Genomic DNA, 27,849 nt, shown 5'->3' with positions numbered 1-27,849 from the left:
TCAAGCCTTGGAGAAAGTGGTCGCCGAGGTGCCGGGCTGCCCGGGACTGGCCGCGTGCTCGTCCTGCCAGCGGTCCACGCAGCGGCGGCGCGCGTTCATGAAGAAGTTGCTGACGGTGGAGAGCTCCAGGCCCAGCTGCTGCGAGATGGTGATCTGCATCTCTTTGCTGGGCCGCTTGTTCTCCTTGAAGATGGCGATGAGCGTTCGACGCTGCAGGTCGGTGAAGACCAGACGCTGCTTCTTGGGCACCATGTTTCTGTCTTTGTGCTGTTCCTGTTCCTTTCTCTTGCAGGCTGCCAGGAGGAGACACAGACAAAGGGACGAGTGAAAATACATGAATTAAACATCCATAAAATCATGCAACCAGTACAAAGCTGATAAAGGAAACCGTGAAACCAGGAGTCATTCAATAGTCTGCTAGTGTTCAAAATTGATTGCAAACTTAGTGAATGAAAAAACTATTTTAAAGCAATATATGCATATAGCTACTCAGAAATAGTATTTAAAAAATCTAACACTCTAACAGCTTCTTTTCACACTATATCAATTTATACCCAGGTAACAAGAATATGTTGTAAAAACGATCACATCTTTTTTTTTTTAATGTTCTCGTTTAAACGTCCAGTATTTAAAGTTTCAAAACCTTTTTTTTTTTTATGCAAACATTTCATTTTATAAACAATATGGGATATATAAACAATGTTGCAAACAATATAGGAATGTTACTTTTGAAAGGACATTTTGAAACAAGCAGTAACATTTAAAAACCTACAAATGATGTATAAATTCTGCGCTTATGTTTTGAGAACATCTTTAAAGATGGAGAACTATGAGCAAACATTCTGTTAATTTAAGGGAATGTTCTGTTTTATAATTTTTGACCTTGGAACACAAAACCAGCCTTAATGAGCATAGGTATATTTGTTGCAATAGCCAAAAAAAAACACTGTATGTGTCAAAATTATACTTTTTTTTATGCCAAAAATCATTAGGATATTAAGTAAAGATCATGTTCCATGAAGATATTTTGTACATTTCCTACCGTAAATATATAAAATCTTAATTTCTGATTAGTAATATGCATTGCTAAGAACATAATTTGGACAACTTTAAAGGCAGTTTTCTCAATATTTTGATTTTTTGCACCCTCAGATTCCAGATTTTCAAACAGTTTTATCTTGGCCAAATATTGTCCTATCCTAACAAACCATACATCAATGATTTCAAATGATGTATAAATCTCAGTCTCCAAAAATTGACCCTTATGAATGGTTTTGTGGTCCATAGCCACATTTTGCAAACATAATGGGAACATTACTTTTGAATGTTACTTACTACTATTATTATTTATGTTATTACTTTTTCTGAACATTCTAAAAAAAGCAAGTATAACAAAACATGTTAGACAACGGTTTAAAAAAATGTTCCAAGAATGATGTGTAAATAATGTTTTCATGTTAACATTTTAAAGACCAGAGAACTTGAACAAACATTATTTTAACGTTACTGGAAGAACATTGTTCATAACATTTGGGTAGTTAATTGGGTATAAATGTTTATATATATTTTTTAAAAAATCACTTTTTTTTCTCTGAACAGTTTATGTCTCTGAGCTAATAAATCCTGAAACAATAAACCTGCCATTTTAGATGACATTACGAAGAGGAAGAGACATAATTTGAGTCTTTCTACTATTTATAGAATACTCATTTGTTCAGAATTGCATGCTAACGTACTACTCTTATCATTTTTTTTTAAGTATATGCATGTAAACTGTCCCCAGATATGTCAAAATGTGCAAACACTGCATGCTACACTCTTAAAAATAAAGCTTCCAAACTATTTTGGTACCTCAAATAACCTTTCAAGTGATCAGTTATAAAAGTAACATTTGTTCATTAGTGTGTTTTTTTTTTTCTTGTTTTTTCTTCAACGGGACAGTGGAGATATGTCAGGAAGTGAATAGGAGAGAGAGAGAGGGTAGGATCGGGAAAGGTCTACGAGGCGGGATTCGAACTCGGGACACCCCAGGTGCAGTTGCACCATATGTCGGCTATCGGCGCCGACATTAGTGTGAATTTTAATAATCTAAAGAACCTTTTCCACCATAAAGAACATTTAGAGTTTCCATAAATGTTAAAAGTTCTTCATGGAACCATTAATGTCAATAAAGATGTTGTATTTTCAAGAGTGCACGCATTTTGCAGGCCTATGAATTTAATGTGCATTTGACATATATTTGACCAATATTTAGTAGTGAAGCACAAACCAATATATTCAACGACTGTGTATGTGTGTGTGTGTGTTTTTTAGTGTGCATCCTGTGGGACTCATGTTTGAGAACCCTCAGGCAAAATCCACTCTGCCTCTGCGAGCTGTTTGGAGCCATCCAGAGGATTTACATTCATGTGTTCGCGCTCACAGCTGACTCTATAAAACACTACCCGACAATACGCCAAAGCCCAAGCACTTTCCGCTTTTAGCAACAACCACCGCGGAGAGCGAGGACAATCTGTCTGTGCAACAAAATCATTATGTCAGCGTTTAACAGTCCTGCCTGTTATCATTCATTAAAACAAACCTAATCGTCCGCTAATGCACAGAACATCCCTCTCTGTTTCATACTGTATAATTCTACGATTCCTTCTCTTGCATACGTCCGTATTTCTCAAAAACGCACACACACACTTGCGGCGAGGGTTCCCCCAGTGAGATTGTGCTGAGGAGGCTGATGCCAGGCCGAGCGCTGTATGTCTAATTACAGAGAGCCATGAGCCAATCGATCTACCCTACACAGTCAAATCTGTTTACTGCTGCCGTCTAAAGCTGCAGCTCACTCATCCATCATATTCATATACCACCGCACACACACGAACATGCAGAATCACTCAAATACTGACTGTACAGCAGTTCATGCATGCATCCATCTATCAATCTAGTTCTATCTAGTCCTATCAAAATATAAAAATAAAGCAGCTGTATTTTAATTCTTAAAAACATCACAGTTGTCTTTGCTGGACATATGTGAGGACAAAACAGATTTGGTTCAACAGCTCCTGGAAAGGTGACTAACGCTCAAATGAATGGAAAATACGATAACGCAGCGTTTGATGAGGACTCTCCCTCCTCTCTGACCCATATTTAGAGCTCTTTTGTCCGATTGTCTCCTGTTTCTGTATCGAGCATCATTTCGGCTCTTTCCCACCATCCGCCTCCCGATGTCACGCGCTCTCGCGCCTCCCCGCAAGTGGGCGCACACTGGGCTCGAGGGATCAATACGGATCGATCGCCCGGGAAGGGGCCCTGATTACTGGACCACGTGCGCAAGAGAAAACAGAGGAAAATCGATCATTGCAGCTTTTAGGGCAACAGCAGAGCGCAGACAGAAAGAAGAAAGACGCACATTCTGCCTGGCGCATTAGACGCACTTTAAGAGAGCGATATTCTAAAACATTCAACCAGCAGATATGTTCAGAACACGGAGTACATTTACTATACAGTCCAGTGGAGAGTAGAATTTCATGCTTGCTTTATTTATTTATGTTAAGACATTCATAATAACGGCCTCACATGTGATTATCCGGATGCACTCAAATGTTGGTCTTAAAGATGAGAAATACAATTTCTAGCCTATTATACTGAACCTGAGTGATTTCAGAATCAGAGATAGTAAACATATCAAAATGCATAATGTAAATGCATAGATATGGTCATAAAAAAATACAAGAAGCATTGCCAGAGCAAGTGTGCGTGCAAAATAATAGGCAAATGATTCTGCGTCGCTTGCGTTTAGATTGCGTCGCCACATGATGCGTAAGGAAAGATGCACGAACCAATAATATTTGATGTTATTGGCGTGTCTAAAGCCGCCATTTTGAATAGCACAGGTGGGATTTCAAGGGGTAAATGTGAAGACTTTCTCTCATATCATCTGGATTCAGGAGGCTTTGGATATTGCGCATAAACCATGCGGATTATTTATAGTGCCTCTCTATGGAAAACAGGAGACTGCAGTGGGCGAGTAGACACAACTTTCCTTTACTTATGTGTAAACACAATGCATATACCTATAACACTGGGAAAACGGCCAACACTCGCTCTGTATAATTTCACGCACAGTTTATTCAGATCTCAAGGGTGAAACATTAGCGAATGAATGCAATGCAATGCATGAATGTGGGCAAATCATAATTACCAGAAACCAGGTTCTACTGATCTATAAGTCTCGAAAAGAGAAATGCGTATTGTACAAGAGTGTTTTAATGTTTACCTGTTAAGGCCGAAGGTAAATTAGCTGTAGCCGACTGAGAAAATTCTTTATTTTAGACATTTATTGGAGAACGATGCATTTCATCTTTCAGGCCAACAGACGAACCAAATAACGTTTCTCTAGTCTAAGTGTACACAATTAACCGAATCTGCTTGCATAAATAATATCTATAAATGCAAAGGAAACTCCTCCCAGCCCTCCTCCAGGTCCGAGTGAGTTACAATATAAACGCTTTTAGACCGTATACAAAGCCTTTTATTGTCACTTATTATGACAACCGCATCTAGTTGCTTCATTTTTAATCCTTTTTTAGACAAATTAATAGTCCAGGAATCGATTGACCTTTGCTTGAAAACCTTTTCATGAAGCATGTATTTAATATATAGGTCACACAGCAGCGCTTGTGCCAGGCTTCATAACGCCGCATCTACAGCTCAATAATAATAATAATAATATACAGTGCAGTGTGTGGGAGTCGCCCTCATACAGACATAATTTGCAAAATATTTTGGGGTTTTAACCAATGCTAGATGCAATAAATCAGATTCTTATTTTAGTCTCAGTTGCATCAGAATTAAGAGCCATTTTTCAAATAATTTCATGTCAGACAGCACATGCACATTGAGGTTTGTCTGTGACATTAATATAAACTCGCATTGATAAAACAAGTGAAATTATTCACATTGACTGTAGCTCATGTGAAAGAAGCCGCATAATCAGAGAAAAGACATTCAATACGGGAAGTGTGTGTGTGATGTTTGCAGATGACATTTTAATGGGCAGCGTCTGTTTAGTTTTGTAATCCAATGGTAAGCGCTGATATTGATATCTTATCACTCAGATGGATGAATATAAACTGCTGCAGTTTAGCTCATTTTATTTCTATTTGCTCTGTTCTGAGTTCATATGGCAGTTTTTATACGAATATGAGAGTTGCCATAATCAATATTCATCAGGGAGAGTCTAATCTATTCATCACAATCTCGTATTCTGTTGCTTAACTATTTAATTTTAAAACACTACAAGCTTTCTAGTGAGTGTAATGACAGGTTCTTGCTTTTTGCGTTTAGACGTGTAAAACTGTGAGGATGCTGGTGTTCAAAAGAATAATGCAAAAAGGTGGTTTGCTTTTTAATGAAACTGGATTGGATTATAATGGATTGGAAAATTATATTAGGCTACATTATACATTTTAATGCATGTGGGCTAAAATTGCCAAAATGCAAAATAGCCTGATAAGAAATGCATCCTTAAATTTCCGTAAAAACCTCGAATAGTTAATTAAATGAACATTGCAGTTATTGTGCATAATGTGAACATGCTGTCTGCTGAGGTGGGTGTGGTCTGTGTGTGCGTGTGGGCGTGGCGGAGAGAGCGGGGGGCGGGATCGATAACTAACCGCACCAGGCCGCTAACAGCTCGGCTCGGGATCGATGGCTTGAGCGGGGCGGTTCTGTTTTTGGGTGCGGTGAAACGAACCCTCTCCCGCGCGGGCCGGGCTACTGCTGGCGAGAAACAGTCATGTCAATCAAAGCCCAGTCAACACAAACCAGATCAACAATACACACCCATTACATGATGCTGCTGCTGCGAGTTTATAGATTAACAATATTCAATCAATGCGGCTCATTTCTGCGTAAAATATCACCGAAACAGTTTTTTTCTCTCCTTGAGCAAAAATGCCTTTTTTTAAAAAAAAAAAAAAAAAAAAAAAAAAAAAAAAAAAAAAAAAACCTAATGGAACCAAGATTCCTCACCACTTAATCAATTTTGAATTAAATTCTAAATTGTAGCCTATGTACAGTATGTACTTCATCTTCACTTATTTGATTTGGTTGCAATTTCTAACAAAATAGGCTAAATAAAATATTAAAATCCTGTAGAATCCCTTGACAAATGTTTTTTTAAGCTAAGGGTTTTTAGTGTGAGCGAAGGTAAAATGAAGCTGTGCTGGTTTGGTGTGAATGTCAATGTTCATCATCGATACACTCAGCGTTTGACAACAATAAAGGTTAAAGCGGATCCTTTAATTCGATTTTTATTTAAGTGTGTGTGTGTGTGTGTGTGTGTGTGTGTGTGTGTGTGTGTGTGTGCGCGAGAGACATCACGTCGTGATACACACGCGCCACAGAAATCTGTTCTTATTTCTGCCAGCAGCACAAATTAAAATATAATTTTTACATTTTTCGTTGTCAAAAAATATTTATAATTATTTTTCATAGTCGTATTAAAACGCTATTTTTTTATACTTATAACTATACATTTGTGAATTGTCCGTTTATTATTAAAGATCTATAATATCAGCACGTACAATGAGCAAATAAGTGTAATTAAATTAAAGCAACAGTTAAAAAACAGGTCTCAGTAAATAAATAAATAAATAAATAAATAAATAAATAAGCGGTTTTCTCTGAAATTCATTTAAGAGTTATCTGACAGCCAGGTGGGCCTATTACAGAAATTACATTCATGTTTAAAAATAGAGTAGGCTATACTATAATATTTTATGTCAACCAGGTAATAAAAAAATATTATATTGTGCAGTTATTAGTTTGATATGCATATTGAGCATCGATTTCTTTTAAATGCGGAATGCCTTAATTAGTCTTAAACATCTCAGAGGAAGTAATATTTGTAATGCTTGTTTTCGATATATTAAATATCACTTTGACCAATGCAGACAGTAGTCAGTATTTGCCTTATGTTTATGTTACTTGCACAATGTTGATTCGTGTCATATTTCTGGCTACATTTATAAAAATCGAGCATCGCTTTTCCCTAATAATATATTCACGGATCTGCTCGAATAATTCAAAGCAACGTATGTCTAGTATTTATTTCTGTGCAGGCATCTCATATGCGACTGAAACGGAGTTTTAACCTCAGTAACTCATCTGTGTGTGTGTGTGTAAGTGTGTGTTTGAGCGACTTTCTTTCTAAATGCGTGTTATTAAAAAAAAAAAAAGTATTTTTTTTTTCAATAACATGTAGAGGCATACTTAAATGCTTCTAATATGGGAAACCTCTGTTAAGTAAATGCATTAGGGCCTATTCCAAAAAGTCTAAAGATATAATGTGATAAATTACATTGACTTAATTAGACTGAGATTTTTCTTAATATTTAGATTTTCTTAATGTTTGCTCTGGGTGACAGGGTGGCAGATTCTTGTTTTATTTTAGCCTTAATGTACTGAAAACAATGTAAAAGTGCACCATGCGTCAGTATAATCACATTCATATTAAAATACATCATTTTCATTACATTAAGACCTCTTTATAAAATCTCACACAGACTAGAAGGCCCTTCATAGCCATTCTGATTATAATCAGATCAGATATACTGAAAAAAATGAACTATGGTAAGATAAGAGCGAGAGAGTTTGGCTTTTCATGCAGGTGTAGCCTAATGTAAGTGAGGTTTTCCCTTCGTCCAGGTCAGGATGAGTTCGTCTTTGTCTTGCGGCTTTCCTAACTGGTCTCCAAAATCAATTTCTCAGTGGACAAACATCTGACAGACCAGATCCATCCCCAGCAGCTCAATTAAACGCCATTCATAGACAGTTTGATTGATCTGAAAGCCAAGAAGTCATTGCAAGAGCAAACCATCACTTGCACATCTTAAATTAACCCTGTGTTTTATGTGCGTGTGTTGTTCTGGAGTGTGTTCTCTGCTTGTTTGTGTTTTGGTGGCTATTTCACACACACATCTAAATGAGCAAACTAAACTTGCATTTTTAGAGTATAAAACATTATTTATAGACTGCTTTTGTAAATGCATATCTGAATGCCCTTGAAGAGACATTTGTCAGATTTATCTTGCATTTGGGGTCACCTTTATTTCCAAACTGTGGAAACACGTATTAAAGGTTTGCATTGTTACTTTGTAATGCATATTTTTATATCTGTTCTGATCCTTGATTTTATGGTTTTAGAAGAATAAATATGAGACAGATACCTGTGAATTTAAAGCGGCATAATTTGTGTCTAGAGTCACTACCTCAAGTCTGTCATTGTACTTTGATGCCTAAAGAGTGAAACACAGATTCTTTCATAACATTGATCCGTTTGTTTGAGTTCCTGTCAATCAGATTTTGGGGGCGGGACTATCTGATTGTCAAGCCAATGGCAGAGCAGTGTTTGTAAAGCCTGTTTTCTTCATTATTCATCTTGATAAATGTGTTTGAGAGCAGGTGACATGAGGAGTATATTCCAGTATTTGCGTGTTTACAATTGATTTCTTTTACAGGATGTGTTATGAAACAGTAAATGTATGCTACGTCACAGTACACACATTTTGGCAGATGCAGTAGGCCATACAGATATTACATTTTAATTTAAAGTATATTATTAGCATAATTATGTTTACATACACTTTCAGAAATGGACACCTTTTAATACCTTATTTTCCCCTAAAGGGTGCATATTAGTACCTTAAAGGTACATTTTAATACTTTAAAAGTGCATGTCAGTATCTAAATGGTACATATTAGTATGTTTTAAAACGGTACAGACCCAGTGAGAAAATTTGTGCTTTTTTTCTGAGAGTGTACAATATTGTCAAAGCATTATACACAAAAATATCTATATACAATGTAACTATCTGATAGACAATATGTGACCCTGGACCACAAAAGCGGTCATAAGTAGCACAGTTATATTTGTAGCAATAGCCAACAATACATTGTATGGGTCAAAAATATCAATTTTCCTTCTATCATTAGGATATTAAGTAAAAATCATGTTCCATGAAGATATGTTGTAAATTTCCTACCGTAAATATATCAAAACTTAATTTTTGATTAGTAATATGCATTACTAAGAACTTCGTTTGGACAAATTTAACAGTGATTTTCTCAATATTTATTTATTTATTTAGCACCCTCAGATTCCAGATTGATGTTGTAAGGTCCAGATGATGTATAAATCTTAATTTAAAAAAAAAAAAAAAAGATCCTTATGGCTGGTTTTGTGTGCCAGGGTCACATATAACAAAATAAAAAAAAAAATAAAACAAAAGCTACAATATAAGCTTATTAATTAAAATAATATATGTAAACCTCACTTATTAATTAAAAAAGCTACTTTGCTTAGCATTAATTTGCAGTTTTGACAGCTTACTATTTTTAAAATATATAGTATATACTAGTATGCAAATGTTACAACAGCAAACTAAATATCACACAAAATATAATACTGTATCATAAAAAGCAATGCAACTCAACCTTTCTTTCAACAGTTTGATGAGTAAACCAGAATTAGTATGTACTGTGCATATATAAATGTAGCATGAATTATACACTAAAACTGTGAAACAGTTGTTCATTTTATGTAAACATTACTAAAACTTCATTGTACTTAAAAGAAATAAAGAATAAGAAATATGCAATATGAGAATAACATAAAAACTATTACAATATGATGCTACATTATTAATTATTAAAAAAAAATACATGTAAAAAATATAAAATATATAATGTGAGTAAAAATAAGATTTTTTTTTTAAATGTATGCATTCATATAATAATTTATATACAAATTTATATTTAATATGAACAGTTAAATTATATACATATGTAAGATTCACATATTCGCATGCTTATTTTGTACTGCGGAAATGTTATACTATTCTGAATGCACTTGTGTTAGTATGTTCTTCATCTCACACAGACTTATGCGCATGTGTTTGTGTACGTTTGTGCACGTTTGTGTGCATGTTTGTGTGTTTGTGCATGTGTTTGTGTGCATTTCAGAGACAGATCTGTTGATGGGAAAGCTGGTGGTGTTGCAGGGAGGGGGCTCTGCATGACCGTGTGTGTGTGTGTGTGTTTGTTGCACGGCTGGCTGCGGCTGCTGCTGCTGGCGAGAGCCCCAGAGATGCAGGAGCGAGCAGGGGAAAGGAAATCAATACAGATTCAGCGCAAGTCAGATAAGCCTTAACAATGTGTAGCGCAGACGCACTCTATAACCCAATCTCACACGTACACTCCACAGTTTTTCTGCATATGCACAGGTAGACGCGTTTAAACATGCGACCAGACGCCGTATGTTCATGTACGCATTCACATCTGCGTGTTTTCACCTTGCACACACACACACACATGTGGACAACAGGACCACATTTCTGTGAACAGTGGAAATGCATCTGAATGCATGTGAGAATGTGTTCATATTTGGTGTTTATCTTGTATGTTTTGCTTTAATGGCAGCGGCAAACAAGGCCTGATGATCATGTTCTCTAGTATGATTTGCTATGATCACAAGAGTATCTTGTGCTTCAATGGGAAATTGGACTATTTGTATAAAGAATCACGTGATCAGTGACACTGTTTAGTGGTTTACAGTGTTTCACAATCCCAAAACTATTTCTAGGTTTAAATTAGGTTTTGATTCCTGGATCTGCACTTTGTACGCTTTTAACACACTAATTGTTATATGCTCCTATGAGGACATTTTGTTTATTTATTTTTTTATTTTTTTTGAGTAGTTTTACTAATCAAAATTATTTTAACATGAATATTTTTGGGTGTTTTTGTGAATCAAATGCTCATATGTAGACATTTTATTTAATTCTATTTAATAAAGCCGCCACAGATCTGTTCACATATGACTTACAAACTTATTTTAATGATATGTGAATGTGTTTTGGGTGCTTTTATTAATCAAATGCTCCCATAAGGACATTTTATTTAATTTATTTTAATAAAATCACCCCACATATATTCATATTCAATTTATCGAATTTATTTAATGATATTTGAATATATTAGCGGTGTTTTTATTAATCAGATGCTCTTATTGGGACATTTTATTAATGATTTCGGAATGTATTTGGGGTGTTTTTGATGATTAGATGCACTTTTGTGGACTGTTTATTTAATATTATTTAATGCTATGTGAATATTTTGTGGTGGTTTTGATCAAATTAATCAAATGTATTTAATAATATAAAATAATATGATTTAATGACATTAATTTAGTTGGAGTATTGTGATTAATCAAATTATGTTTTTTTTTTTAATTTAATTTTATTTAATAAAACCACCCAAATATTTTCACATATGATTTATCAAATGTATTAAAGATGTGAATATTTTCAGAGTCTTTTTTTAGTAATAAAAAGCTCTTATGAGGACATTTTATTTAATTTTATTTAATAAACCTACCCCAAATATATTCACATGATTTATCAAATTTATTTAATGATATATATAAGTGGTGTTTTTATTAATCAGATGCTTTTATTGGGACATTTTATTGAATGATTTCTGAACATATTTTTATTGATTAGGTGCACTTATGTCGACCGTTTATTTAATTTTATTTAATGCTGTGTGAATATTTTTGGGGCCTTTTTATTAATCAAACTTATATAATAATATGATTATATTTGGGGTGTTTGTAATAATAAAATGCTCTTATGAGGACATTTTATTTAATTTTATTTAATAAACCTACACCAAATATATTCACATATAATTAATCAGATTTATTTTCCAACATTTTAATATATTTGGGGTGTTTTTATAAATCAAGAGCTCTTGTTGAGGACTATTTTATTTTATTTTATTTTATTTTATTTTATTTTATTTTATTTTATTTTATTTTATTTTATTTTATTTTATTTTATTTTATTTTATTTTATTTTATTTTATTTTATTTTATTATTTTAATAAACAAATGCTCTTACATGGACATATATTTTTTATCTAATTATACTGTAATTATACTGTACTGCCAGAATTAGTTTTAATTATTATTTAATAATTTAAATATTTTTTTTAATCAGATGCTTTTATGAGGACAGTTAATTTTAGTTAAACATTTTTTTTGTTCATTTAAAATTTTTACTTTTTAAATTTTATTTAATAAAACCACCCCAAATCTATTTATTCAATGCATTTAATAATATTTATTTAATGGTATGTGAATATATTTGAAGTGATTTTCTTTTTTTATTGCATCATATGTAAATATATATTTGGGTGTTTTTTGAATCAGATTTACTGAATCATATGTAACTATACATGAGGTGGTTTTATTAATCAGATGCATGCAGGATAAATAGTGAGTCGTGTTATTTTGTGTGAGAACAAAGCAAGCGCATCTTCAACCTTCAGATCTCGCTTGTATTTGCTGACAGGCACAAATGATAATCAGCGGAGCATGTAAACGAGCCGCTGGTCTCCTGGTGTCTCGCAGGAGCATCGTCGAGATTCTCGCTCCAGTTTTCCTCTTCCTTTCTCTTCTGGAATCCATTGTGCCGTTCGTCACCCCAGTGTTAATGTCTGCGTGAGTATTCATGGCACGTTTTACTTTGCTTACCAAGAACTGAGTCTGTTACGCAGCTCCACGTCTCCCTCCCCTCCCGCTTATCAATTATTAAAGCCCCGATCGATCATTTCAGCAACTTGCCTCCATCCTCCGCTTCTCACAAAGTCAAAGCTCTCCCACCCTCAATCAATGGCCGGATCACCTCCGCGTCTGCTTTTATGTCAGATATCATCTGCTTCATATTTGAACATCTCATGTTTTCCAGCTTTGTGCTCCTCTAAAACACGCTAACCATCATTTCCACACTTTTGAGGAGTGATGTGAAAAGAAAAATACTATTTTGTTTCAGATTCTTTTGAAGTGTGTGTGTGTGAGCTTCAGTCGGCGTGATGTGAATATATAACAGTCTTTGGCCGTTACTCAAAACCGGTTTGTAAGTTGCTGATCAAATACTGATAAAATGACAGTTTTGAGAGTTTATTTCATAATTTGTTGCATCACAAGCAAGGGTTTTATATATAAAATGCTCTCATCAAGACATTTTATTTCATTTTATTTAATAAAACCACCCCAAATATTTTCACATATAATTAATCAGATTTATTTACCAATATTTTAATATATTTGGGGTGTTTTTATAAATCAAGGGCTCTTGTTGAGGACTATTTTATTTTATTTTATTTTAATAATCAAATGCTCTTACACGGACATTTTATTTTTTTATTTAATTATACTTTACTGTAAGATAAGTATTATTGTTATATAAGATTTTTAATGAAGTGTAACCAGATTTAGTTTTAATTATTAATTTAAATATATATATATATATATATATATGTGTGTGTGTGTGTGTGTGTGTGTATATATATATATATATATTTAATTTTTATTAGCAATGTGAAATACTTTTAAAATATTTTTTAAAAAATGTATATTTTTTTACTATTATTATTATTATTATTATTATTATATGTTGAGTTCAGTATCTCTAAAGCATGTTTTGATGGACTAAACTTTAAAATCTTTTATTTGAACTCCTCAAATGACATTTTTGAACTCTTTTCATTTTTATTTGATTCTCATAAAAAGATTTTTATTAAAGTGAGACCAGCTTTAGTTTGAAATATTTATTTATTGAAATGACCTTTAAAACCTTTTATTTGTGTAAAATATTTTTTTCAGATATTTGTATTTATTATTTTTTTAATTATATATATATATATATATATATTTTTTGTTTTTTACAGTTTTTGTTACCAATAAACTTTAAAACTTATATTTTAATTATAATTTTATTTTCTATATATATATATATATTTATCTATTTATTTATATATTTAATTTTTCTATTTTTCACTTGCTTTTCTCCATAAAAGTAGACGTGGTAGCTTGTATGGTGCTGATTTATAAACAAATAACAAATAAATTATATTATTTATTTAATTGAGTGAGCTGTTGATGATTAGGAAGCCAAAAATAAGATATTTCCATTTGTTTGGACTCAAGTTCACAATACTCAAATATTACTGTACAAAGTAAATAGCAAATTAAAGAGTATTATGTAAAAAGTTGATGATTAGGAGTTATTTCCACATGCTCATTTAATTTATTTTTAATAATCCATTTAATACTAAGAAATATTATCATTTGTGTGCTCAAATAGAATAGGCTCAGTCCTCATAAATATTACTGTATTGTAAGAAAAAAAAATTATGTTAAATGTCTGTTTGAATGCCTTTTCCACATGCACATTTACTTTTTATTTTAGTTTTTATATAACCTAGAGAAAATTCACTAAGTTTATTATTTTTATCTTTGAAAAACAGTAAGTCAGTATCTCACTGGCATTAATGTGAGGCGTGAACAGTGTGGTAAAGGTGAAAGTCAACAGTTCTTCACCATGGCTGTGATTTACTGTTTACTGTTGTTGTTGTTGTTGTGATAATGTTTGCAAACAGTTTTAAAAAATAGCATAATATAAAATACACTAGTACTGGTATTATGTGTTTAATTAGAACCACAACATGAATTTAAAATTGACTAAAAGATGCATTTTTTGCATCACTTTAGAAGCACAGCCCAGAGGCACAACGAGGTTTGTGAAGCTCAGAGATGAAACTTTGGAAACATTTAGATGGCACATATCAGCCAGACGAGGTTTGTGTCTCGGTTTCAGTTCGTCGGCCATCTTGCATTCGGCGCGCGTCGCTGCGTCGTCCGTCGGCGGTGAATTTCTGCTGTTGTGAATGTTCTAATCCAATAGCGGCGTGGCAGTCGTAATGGATGGAGGGTAATTTTTTTGTGATGTGTTGCAGAGAAAGAGAGAAAGGACGGAGAGAAGAAGAGGGGGATGGTGGGCCGCGTTATTGATCTCTCATACGTGCCGCGGCAGACTAACATACGTGAATCACAGAGACTGAAGCAGCCGCTGTAACGCTCACAGCACTTCTCCACATCTGCACACTTTTACTTCAGTGTTTGAGATGAATTCAGACTCATGAGAGACACTGAGATGAGATGTTTCAGATTTGGAAAATCAAGCAATTTTCACAATAGCGCTGAATTTTTATTGGCTGGCTAATGTGTTGCTATGTAAAATTCACCAACCATTGGTTTGGGATCAGAATTGAATACTAATAGATTTTTCATTGACTCATAAGCTCAGAATAGACATTATTTTGCCATACTTCTACTATTTTTGCAATATATAGTATGAATACTAGTATGTTGCCAAAATGTGCATTATGCAACAGCACACTAAACAGAGTACTGTATCCCAAAATGCAACACGCTATTAGAATAGTTTTTGTTAATATTTTCAAATTAGATTTTATTTTTATATTTTCTGTTTTCACTTTAAATTTAGTTAAAGTTTCAGTAATTTTACTGTATTTTTTTTTAATGGGTCTAAATAGTTTTTTTTAATTATTATTATTATTATTAGTTTCAGGATTATAGTTAACTAAAACTAAAATTAAAACCATTAAAAATTATTAATTTAATTCAAATAAACGTTAACTGAAATAAAATGGAAGAAAATAGTCATTTTAGTTGATGTTAAAAAAAAAAAAACCCTACTAAAAATTATAAAAATGCACAACAAAATCATCTTTTTTTCTTCCACTAAAAATGGAAAATATAAAAATAATAGATAATGGATAGAATACAATAGAATAAAATAATAGATAAATAATAAAATTTCAAAGATACTATTTTTTTTATTATTTATTTTAGTACTTTAAGTTAAAATGAACAAAAGACAATCAATCAAAAGTGTATCATAATGTCTTCTTTTTTAATGGGTCTAAATAGGTTTAGTTTTTTAGTTTCTGGGTTATGGTTAACTAAAACTAAAATTAAAACCATTAAAAATCATTAATTTAAATAAAATAAACATTAACTGAAATAAAATAGAAGAAAAACCTAGTACCTTTAGTTTAACTTCATGTACTATAATAACTAAAAGTGAAAAAAAACTATAAGACATAAAAAAAACCTACTAAAAATGACAAAAATGCACAACAGAATTTTCTTTTTTTTTCCATCCAAAATATAAAAATAATGAATAGATATCATAGATAATAGATAGAATTAAAGTGACAAATAATAAAAACTATATGCACATAAAAAAACCCAAAACTACTAAAAATGACAAAAATGCACAACAAAATCTTTTTTTTTCTTCCATTGAAAATGGAAAATATAAAAATAATAGATAGAACACAATTGATAATATATAATTGATAGAACACAACAGAATAAAATAACAGATAATCATATATATATATATATATATATATTATTTTGTTTTATTTTGTTTCAGGTAACTTTTTTTAAATGGTTTTAAATGGCCTGGCTCAACTTCCTTTTCTAATCTGATAAATAAACCATAAGTTTTATATGTATTTTTCATGTAAATGTCACATGACCTGTGGTTGTTAACATCATCTTGGCCCATGATCCTCTTTGATTTTACTCATTTATAAATGATTATAAATGACGCCAGTAAATTCAACATTCAACGCATTTGATTTAATTGTTTTATGATTAGTTTCAGGGTTATACTTAAACTAAAATGAAAACCATTAAAAAAAATTATTAATTTAAATAAAATAAACGTTAACTGAAATAAAATAGAAGAAAATAATCATTTTAGCTATTTAGTTTAACTTCATGTACTATAATAACTAAAAGTGAAAAAAAAAAAAAATATATATATATATATATATATATATATATATATATATATAGACATAAAAAACCCCAAAAACTACTAAAAATGACAAAAATGCCCAACAAAATCTTATTTTTTTCTTTCATTGAAAATTGAAAATATATAAATAATAGATAGAATACAATAGAGTAAAATAATAGATAATAATAGGTAAATAATAATTTTTATTTGTTTTAGTAATTTAGCTAAAATAAACACTTTTTATTTTATTTCACTTTTTTTAAAATGGTTTCAGTTAATAAGCCTGGCTCAACTTGTCCTTCCTTTTCTAGTTATATATGATTTTGCATTTGAATATCATATGACCTGTGTTTTTAACATCATCTTGGCACATGATCCTCTGATTTTACTCATTTATAACTGATTCAATGTAGAGCGACGATGTGATAATATATTGCATTCAACCATTTGAAGTGTTTGCAGCTGCGTACTGTGTTGGATCCCAGTGTGCAGTAAAGTGTGTAATATACTAGCAACGTTTACGATCGGCTTCAAATACCGCAGACGAGCTGCTTTTGCCTTATAAGTGCCAGTAGAATAATGACATTAATGCTTCTACATTTATAGCTGCTTTATGAGAGACTGCTGTCATTGTTCGCTGTTGTACTGCTGTTAATGTTCTGTCATTTATATGGAGTGTTTCTTGCACTGTAGAAATCAGCACTTGGAGAAACATTTGTAATGTAGAAAGGCTTGTGTTTGTACTGTTGCTAATGGTGTTGGCAAGATCCGAAAATGACGAATCAAATACTGTACTAAATGTCAAATGATGCAGACAGCTAATGTAAAGTGCAAGATTCTAATGCAAATACAGGCTTCTTATTTACATAATAAAGAGACAATCAATATATACTGTATACATAATTAGTTGTACGTTTTTCTAAATCCACAAAAAAATATTTGCTCATTCAGGGACAGTACATTAAGCTATTTAATTTCTATTGAAAATATACAGAATAATTTATTGTTTAATATACTGAATACGCAAGAAATTGCCACTTTTCATATACTGAAAAATATTTGACTATATATTTGCCTATATACTGTTAATATATACCATTTTATATTCAATAATACACTTAATAATATAGATGTATGCATGATAAAGTAGAATATATTTAAGCAAAAATGTTTAAATAAAATGTATTTAAACAAATATGTACTGTATATATTTATATATGTGCAATATATGTATATAAATGTTGATATATGTAAAATATGCACGATGGTATGTATATGTATACCTTCACATCATACAATAAACACTTTTATATTAGATTTTTTTGTTAATATTTTCAATTAGGTTTTATTTTTAGATTTTCTGTTTTCACTTTAAATTTTGTTTAATTTAATTTAATCAAATTTTAGTAATTTTATTGTATTTTATTTTTGTTTTGTTTTTAAAGTGGTCTGCATAGTATTTATTTATTAGTTTCATTATAGTAAACTAATACTGAAAGTAAAATTAAAATCATAAATCAATACTTGAAATAAATGTGAACTGAAACAAAACAAAATGTAAAAACTATTTTTAGTTTTTAGTTTTAATGTAATATATTAAAATACCTAAAAGTGAAATTTTAAAAATTATTAAAACTATATAGACAATAGCTATGTATATATGTATACACTCACATCATGCATATTTACATACATGAATATTAATGCTTACTACATGAATATTAATGCATATTAATTGAGTGTTTCAATAAATCTGTAAAAATGTAAAACATGTAAAAATGATCCATGCACATACTGCAGTATATTGAAAAACATAAGCACTAGTTTCCCATTTGTGACCGTGGACCGCAAAACCAGTCATAAGTAGCACAGGAATATTTGTAGCAATAGCCAAAAATACATTGTATGGGTCAAAATTATTGAGGTTTCTTTTATGCCAAAAATCATTAGGATATTAAGTAAAGATCATGTTCCATGAAGATATTTTGTACATTTCCTACCATAAATATATAAAAACTTAATTTTCGATTAGTAATATGCATTGCTAAAAACTTAATTTGGACAACTTTAAAGGCGATTTTGTTTTGGCCGTGCCATTTTCACGTTTGATTGACTTTCAGTTCATTATGTGACAAAGCATTGCATTTGAAGTAGATTGTTGGTAAACTATCAACTTTATGTTCTTATATGACTGCTGGTGTTTGTATGTCACTGACTCATGTACTAGATTTAATGCAATCATTTTAGTTTTACGATATTTAGTGTCTCAACTCACACTGTGCACATGAGCTTTAGTGAAAGCTTTGCAAATTTGAGAGAGAAACTGAGCGCACCAACCCGCTGACATTAGCAAAAGACTTACTCTGGTAAAACCACTCGGATCTCAGTGTCTCAAACATGACTCAGGGAAAGAGGAAAACCCTCGCATTCACTCTTACACACACACTTGAGAACAAGTGTCTTTGTCAATACAATGTGAAGCTGCTAGTGTGTTTTAGTGTCATATTCACAGACTGTCTGAAGTAGATACCACAGTGTCAGGATGAGATAATCACCAGATTTAACAAAGGTTGCCAGGTTTGCACCATCAAACCATTGAGTTTAGTTTGATAATGACTCTTAAAAACATCAGTTTGTCTGGTTTGGGATGCACAGCTTTAATCACATTCAGATGTATATGTTTGTGATGTGAATTAGTTATATTTTTACCATCTAAAGGCAAAAAGTCTTGCCACTGTTCTTTTTTCCTATGCATAGCATTTTTATTGTGCGCTTTGCTTATGATGTCCATAATTTAACTGTAATTTTATTTCAGTGTCTGACTGCAGTCCTTTGGGAGTCACCGAAATGATTCTGATGCTGATCTCTTTGCGCTCTAAACTATAAGAAATGACTAGAAAATGCATTACTTTATCCAATTTTATAATATATGCTTCCATAGTTTGTTAATTTGATTTTCTGCATATAAAGAGTGAAATATTCGTTCCCATATCAATCTGTGTACAATACACATATAGATTTAATGAAATCATTAGTGAATACTTTCTATGATATGTGCATGATGCATTATAAATGTATTCATAATGACTTGAAGTATAGTAAAACATTTGTAAAATGCATTAAAATATTAAGTGCATTAAGTGTGTAATGCATTAAAATATGGTTTAAAACCTAGTTTTATGTAATATTGTTCATGCATTACACTGTAAAAAAAAAAATCTTTCACAGCTGTAAATAAAACAAAGATAATACAGTAATCATACATTATTCAATGCATATTAATCATGCATTATTTCAATGCATTTCCAATGATTTGTGAAATGGTTTGTAAAAGGAATCTCAGTGCAGTTGTTTGCTTAATGAATTGTTTCTATCTGCTCTTTCACTGGTGTAATATGGTCATATGCAGTATTTTCACACTTGCTGTGTGATGTGTGATTCTCCTGTGGATTTCACTCGAGTGTCCTTCACTTGCTTTGGTCTCCTGCCGTGTCTGTGATTCAAAGCGTAACACGACCGTCCTCACGTTTCACGTTCGTGTTATTAAACAGCCTCTTATTGGGCTGAAAATCCCCCTTGGTGTCTGTGAAAAAGCCCTATTAGAGGCTTATTCTCAATTGATGTTTTCACAGCACAAGATGGATTTACCAAAGCCTCTAGAGCATCAATATCTCTGCACTTGTAAAGTGTTTGCAGAACATAAAACGCTTAAACCGACCTCAGCCGTTTATGGTTTCATTTATGCATGCATAAAATGCTTATAAGGCAGAGAATTCATTTTTGGCCACTATATTCTCAGTTTTAAGTTTTATGAAGCAAAGAACACTGTAAAAATGATTTTTGGGGTAGGTTTTACAGTAAAAGGCTATCTATTTCAAAATTTCATATTTAACTCAATGTGTTACTTGCACTTCTTTGTAATTTTTTTCAGAAATTTACTAGCAATTTCTTAGTAAAAATTGTTTATACATCAAATTCATGGTCTGAGGATATACTCTACAAACCGTAAAACATTTTCACATTTATTAAGGATATTTGTGCATTAAATGTTAATCGAGTTAAACCTGTTAAATGTCAGGATTAAGTGTTAATCCTGTTAAATGTTAAACCTGTTACCATCTTTTCATATTAGTTTTGAAACATACAGGCTATATCACATAAATATATATATATATTTTTCAGAGTTGCAAATAAAACAAAGATTATTGGAGTATGTTTTACAGTAAAATACTACTTTAGGCTTTCAACCTTTAAAATTTCACATTTCATTCATTGTGTTACTTGCTGTTTCTTCATACAGTAATTGTTTGTGAAATGTACTACCAATTTCTAATTGAAAATGGTTTCTGTGTCAGGTTTATGTTCTGAGCATATTCTGTTTAAACCATAAAACATTTTCACATTTTTTAAGGATCTTTGTGCATTAAATGTTAATCCAGTGCAAATACGTGAAACCATTTTTTGGTTACCTATTCATTTCTGAACAGACTACATTACAGTAAAAAAAAAAAAAAAAAAATCACACTTAATTCATAGTGTTACTTGGCGTTTTTTGTAATAACTTGTGAAATTTATTAGCAATTTCTGAGTGAAAATAATTATGCATCACATTTATGGTCTGAGGATATTCTCTACAAAACGTAAAACATTTTCACATTTATTAAGGATGTCTGTGCATTGTTAATTGAGGTAAACCTGTTACCATCTCTTCATATTAATTTTGAAACATACAGACTGTATCACATAAAAAAAGATTTTTCAAAGTTGTAAATAAAACAAAGATTATGGGAGTATGTTTTACAATAAAATACTTTTTTAGGCTTTCTACTTCAAACTTTCACATTTAATTCAGTGTGTTACTTGTTTCTTCATACAGTAATTGTTTGTGAAATTTACTACCAATTTCTAATTTAAAATGGTTTATATGTCAGATTTATGTTCTGAGAATATCCTGTTCAAACCGTAAAACATGTTCAAATTTTTTAAGGATCTTCGTGCATTAAATATTAATTCAGTGCAAGTACGTGAAACCATCATCTTTTGATTACCTATTAATTTTTGAACAGACTATATTACAGTAAAAAAAAACAACACAATTCAGTGTTCCTTGCCATTTTTCTAATAATTTGTGAAATTTACTAGCAATTTCTGAGTAAAAAATTGATTATGCACCAAATTTGTGGTCTGAGGATATTCTCTACAAACAGTAAAACATTTTCACATTTATTAAGGATATTCGTGCATTACGTGTTAATCGAGTTAAAACTGTTAAATGTCAGTGCTAAGTGTTAAATGTTAAATGTTAGTCCAGTGCAAATACGTGAAACCATCATCTTTTGGTTACCAAGTACATTTTAAACAAACTATATTACAGTAAAAAAATGTTTTTGCACAAAACTTCTAGTCTGAGGATATTCTGTACATATTTTCACATTTATTAAGGATATTTGTGCAAATAATTATTAATTTATAAACAACTTATTAATTGTTAAACAACAGTGACTTTAAAAATGATTTAGAATTTTTTGAAGTTGTAAATAAAACAAAGATTTTACAAGAAAATACTATTTCAGTCTTTCTACTTCCAAACTGCTTGCTGTTATTTATTATTATTATTATTATTATTTGTAATTGACTAGCATTTTCTAAGAGACAATTGAAAATGACACTTTTTTCAGTATAGGTCAGGTAGATGCCATAAATGAGATTTAGTGCTGTTTAGAAATTAAATGTGCATTAATGACTAATGAGGATGTGTGTGAGTAAGTGTCTGGTCACAGCAGCCCGTATCAAAATGGCTGACGACTCGCTTTTGTCTCTGGCAGTTTCAGACCACAGACCTCAACAGACTGACACACTGAACATAATACAGCAGACAAACACACAGATATCTGACCTGAAACCACACCAAAGCCTTTCACCATACCAGCTGCTCATTTCAAAGCATGAATAACTCACTCTCGATTAATAGTAATCAGTTCTTACTCAGCCCTCGTGAGGAAAATGTTATTGCTGCTTTATACCTGAAATTCAATTATGTTTTCAGTTAGGCTTCGACTAGAATTCGTTAAACAGACACAAATAGTCACTAGTTGTCATCCAGCTATAAAATGCATGAGAAATGTTTGAGTTTATATTGAGATCTGACTTTTGATTGATTGCGCTCTCTTCTCAAACAAAATAATTGTAATTTAGACGGCAAAAGATTGTTAATTGGTTAATGGTAAGTTCCTTTATACAATAAAAAAATGAAATAGATGTAATGGGACATTTCGTGTAATTTTACAGTAAAATGCAGTTTTGAAAGTGAAAAGGTACATCTTATAATTTACAGTAAAAACTCTTAAATTGATGGGTTTTTTGATGGTTTTTACTGAAACAATTACATTTCTTCTTATCAGTTACATGTTTGTAGGGTTTTATCTTGTGAAACAAATGTTTATTGCATTATTTTATTGTTTTGTTTTTGTGTATGACATTGTGCACCTGTTTATTTCAGCTTGTGGTTCATCAACTTTCTTTGCCATTCTTTACCATTTGTGTTTTTAAGGTGGTTTTCATTGTACTATATAGGTAAAAACAAACAAACAAACAGAATTTAGGTACTTTATATGCATGCATAATGCAGTATGAGTCTGATTATGAAAAAATATAATGAAGTACAATGTGTATCATAGTAATATTTACAATAAGGTCTCATTTGTTAAAATTAGCCAATGCATTAACTAACAATAACAAATGAGCAATATATTTATTTGTGCAATATTGAGTATTAATATAGTTCACATTTGTTCACAGTGCATTAACTAATGTTAACAAATACCATTTTTAATTTAACTTGATTTTTCTATTATTTAGTAATTTTAATATATATTTAATGTAATTTATATATATATTTTTTAAAGATTTTAAGTGCAAATATAAATTTATTTTATCTGGAAAAATTAAAATGTTACTGCATTTCTTTATGGATCTTGCAACCAAACCTTTTGTTTTGGTTGTTTGTTTACATTGCGAGAAGAAACGTGACATTACTAGGGCATTTTCTATAACTGAGATATTAAAGAAAGCTTGTGTGGTGTTTATTTCTTTCATGCATGTAGGTGTTCAGGACGTTTAATTTTGTAAAACGATGAGTAAGAGATGACTAACATTCCTCTGATGCTGATCTGAGCGCTGTGTTAGTCAGAATAATCTCAGAGAGAAAGTGAAGGAGAGAGAGGGTAAGAATGAGAGAGGAAGGATGTCTTAGTTGTGCTGAGCAGCAATTAATCACAGTTGCCAAGTGATCCATTAGACATTCAAATGCACACAGATTGGACATGTGTCCACGCGCGGGTCACTAATGCTGCCCTCTCTAACCACACGCGTCTCATGGGCCTCAGTCCACACAACCCCCAAAAGATGAACGGAGAATATCTATTGATTAGGATACTAATAAATTTGGAATATCAATATGATGAATAGATGTGGTGCAGTATTTCACAGCTCTAATGCTACCACACTTTTGCTTTTATTAGGCTCTTTACTACAACAAACTTGTTCTTTTTTGCAAGTAATGAAAGTGTGTGTGTGTGTGTGTGTCTTTATTGCTGAGATCTCTGCATGTAAATACACTTTTTTTTTCATGCAACTTAAATTTATATGCACGCACAGTTGCACTAGTTGTTTCACTACGATTTTTTTTTTGTATTATTTTATGTCAGCAACTACTATACTTTCATGCATTTTTAATATAATCTTGCAGAGATCACAGTGTCAACTTTCAAAGTTGGCCTAAAAATGTAAATAAATTAAATGAAAATATTATATATCAAATATTTTTAGATGCATTATATTTTTTATTTATAGTATATTATTAAATTTTTAAATATAATATTTTTTAAAATAAAAAAAGTTCAAAGTAAGTTTAATATATTGTGTATATATTGTTTAAAAAATAGGTTTAACTATATATAAAACAGGTTATGCAATCGGTTAAGTAAGGTAGAAACAACTTTTTAAAGTAATAATTGCATGCTACCACTAAATGTGCAATGCACATTTTCAGTAAACGTTGAAAATATTCTGCTACCATATGTTTGCACGTTATAATTTGTTTGGAGCGTCTAATCAACGCTTCTCTTTAATCAATGAGGCCATTTGCCTACTCAATGAGTGCGTAAAATCCAATGTCCCCATCAGACGCATGCAAATGCAGGCGCGTCACGCGTGCGTGGAAACAGACGCATAATCAGGGTGTTAAAACAAAGCGAGGTAAATTAAACGTCAGCGTGCTTAGCCGCCTCTCAGGTCCGAATCGACCATTGATCTGCGCTCCATTTCAAAGGGACGCTGGGAAACTGCGCTATCGATCAGGTGGAGGTCACGCTCCCTAACGCACGTGCGCGCGCGCGCTCCGCTTATTTGCACCGCGGCTTTTCCGAGCCCCGTTGAGAGTCGAGGGGTATCAAATGGACCCCGAGGACGAGGGGACACCCAGCGGAAAACACAAATGTGACCATTTACGAGAATCCCGCGAGCTGCGTTCTCCATCTGTCGTCGCTCCATCCCCTTATCAGCCTCTGACAGCAAATCGTTCTGTAATGTTTGATGGTCATCCAGTCCGGAACACTCTTTAAAACCAAGGCGTCTCTCTAGAAAAATGGCCCTCAATCGCACCAGACAAGGGTTCTTTGGCTTGTATTAAAATCAGAAGCCTTTTTACTGTCAAATGCCTTTTTAGGTTCCGTTTCGAAAGGTGTAAAGAACCTTTAACATCAAAAACAGAAATTGGAAGATGGGCCTAATGTATGATCATCAATTCTGCTGTAAATATAATTTAAAAAGCATTAATATACTGCATCTTTAAATGGCTAGAAGCACATTTGCTTGTGTATTTTTCCTCAAAGATGCGATGTGAATGTGTATTTGTGTCTCAAAAGGTTTTACACAGTCACTTTTACGTAAAAGCCTGTTCTAAATATCACCAGATGAGATCAGATGTGCTAAATTATATGTTTAGGTGTCATAAAAGTCCCTGTTTGTAAAACAGAGCTTCTAGATTGAACTAAAGAAACTTTAGCTTTGTTTTAAAAAGGTGTTTTGCCAAATATTAATAGTAATATGGTACAAACCCGCCATTTAATTCTCCTAATTCTTCAATGCTTTTTTTCTGGTCAATTTATAACTTCAGACTATACAGCTGAATCTTTTTTGTTATGCACACGATGTTTCCGCGAAAAACCTTCAATATCCACTGGACCGTTCCATTGCACAAAAGGTTCTTTATAGTAGAATAGTTCTTAAAATATGGTTCTTTTAAGAACTGTTTACTGAAAGGATCTTTGAGGAACCAAAATTGGTTCTTCACTCTTAAAAATAAAGGTTCCAAAAGGGTGTTTTTGCCATAGAAGAACCATTTTTGGTTCCCCAAGGAGACTTTCAGTGAACGGTTCTTAAAAGAACCAATTTTAGGGACATTTTAAAAACCTAAAGAACCTTTTCCGACTATAAAGAACCATTTCTGCATTTTTTGCAAAGGTTCCATGGATGTTCAATGGAACCATCGATGCCAATAAAGAACCTTTTTATGGCATATCTGAGAAAAAAAACCTTTTGAAACCTTTATTTTTTAGAGTGAATGTTCTTTAAGCTATAAGAGAAAGATTATTTTCAGAAAGGTTTTTAAAAGGTTCTCTTTTGGAACCTTTATTTTTAAGAGCGTAAAATGTGTGTTTTGTCTGAGTAAATTTCCTCAATCCTGGCCATGTGCAAGTGTTGATGACTTACCTGCAAGCCTCAACGCGGACATCCTCTGAAACTCAGGTTCTTGTAACCATTTCCACATCCGTCTGAAAGTCTCTCGGCCGGACTTGAGTTTACTCCAGGGCTTCGGGTTGCGCAGCAGGTCCGACAGTGTTCCCTGGGACCGACACAAGATCCTCTGGGCGAAAATGGCTTGAGGTATGCTGTATCGCTTGAGCTCGGCCGTGATTCTCTGCGCCACCTCCTTGGTGTTGATCTCCTCCACCTGCCCCGAGCCGCCGCTCTGCGCTCCCCCGCCGCCGTGCCGTTCTCTGTCGGCCAGCATGGATCCGTTCGCTTGCGAGTGCAGGTGGCTGTGCGGGTGCATGCCGTTGAGATTGGAGATCATGCCGTGCCCGTGGCCGCCTAAACTCCGCGCGAGGTGCTCCTCGCTCCGGGAAAGCATAGCCGCGTGAGACTCAAAGCCGCTCGGCGAGAGCATCTTGTCGTTGGGGAGGTGCGCACCGGGCCCGTAGGCTGACAGCGCTTGCTGGGAGTTGTGCAGAGAACCGAGGCCGTTGGAGAGCGGGGATAACGGCTGGCCCATGCCGGACATCTCCTTGGGATAGTGGCCGTACAAGTTGCCCATGGACGCCAGGCCGCGGTCGTCGCGCATGAGGGTGAAACTCCCGCTGACGTTGCCGGTGGCGAGGCGCTGGTGCGCGGCGTGGTGATGCGGGTGCGGGTGCGCATGGTGGAACTTATCTGAGACCGTAGAGATAGGCGGCAGGTGCTGAAGCGGCGTGAGCGTGGTGTACGTGTTGGACAAACTCATGCCCGATTCGCACATGGTCATAGCCGGATGCAGGTGGCCCGACAGCGCGGGGTCGCTCCGGTACTCACCGGCGCCCTCCAGTATCGAAGCCATGCTGGACACCATCGCCGAGCGCCCGTGGGAAACCAAGTTCCGGTGGGAAGCCGTCGACGGTCTGCCGTGCGAGGAATTCATCAAGTCCCCCGCTTGCGAGTGCGACGCAACGCCGTGCATGTTTCCAATGTTTTCCATCGTGAGTTCCATCGTGAGACCGCTGTCAGAAAAGACCTTATTTTCCCCCGAAACGATTTCAAAACCAATCCATCGATTTCAAAGCCAGTCAGTCCAACATGACGCGCCGAAGCTTTTGTCCTGGTTAAATCGCCGTTCACTCTCGCACGCGGAGCGTTCGGTGCGCGTGTGTCTCGTTCGCTGCACAACAGCGCTTCTACCGAGAGGCGGGAGGCGAGTCTGTCTTTGAACTAGAGAACGTATCTGTGAGAGTGTGAGTGTGCGCGCATGACGTGCGCTGGCCGCGGTGCTGAATGCGTGAGTTCGCTTTCTCCTAGTCTA

General features: G+C 33.3%; 1 protein-coding gene across 1 annotated transcript; it reads right to left on the bottom strand.

Moving 5' to 3' along the window:
* On the bottom strand, positions 1–27,704 carry onecut3b (one cut homeobox 3b). Its single transcript, XM_051092211.1, has 2 exons — positions 26,508–27,704; positions 1–293 (listed from the first exon to the last, which is right to left on the bottom strand). Exons 1-2 carry the CDS (start codon positions 27,538–27,540, stop codon positions 1–3), a joined length of 1,326 nt encoding a protein of 441 aa, XP_050948168.1. The 5' UTR covers positions 27,541–27,704.
* Between the last annotated feature and the right edge of the window lie 145 nt (positions 27,705–27,849).

Source organism: Labeo rohita, chromosome 2 (assembly GCF_022985175.1).
Source record: "Labeo rohita strain BAU-BD-2019 chromosome 2, IGBB_LRoh.1.0, whole genome shotgun sequence".
NCBI lineage: Eukaryota > Metazoa > Chordata > Actinopteri > Cypriniformes > Cyprinidae > Labeo > Labeo rohita.
The sequence above is the reverse complement of the archived record's forward strand: the minus strand, read 5'-3'. Positions and strand labels throughout refer to the sequence as shown.

Coding starts and splice junctions, on each gene's coding strand:
- onecut3b (XM_051092211.1), bottom strand. CDS start 27,540: ATGGAACTCACGATGGAAAACATTGGAAACATGCACGGCGTTGCGTCG. Junction 294..26,507: donor GTCCGCGTTGAGGCTTGCAG/GTAAGTCATCAA, acceptor TCCTCCTGGCAG/CCTGCAAGAGAAAGGAACAG.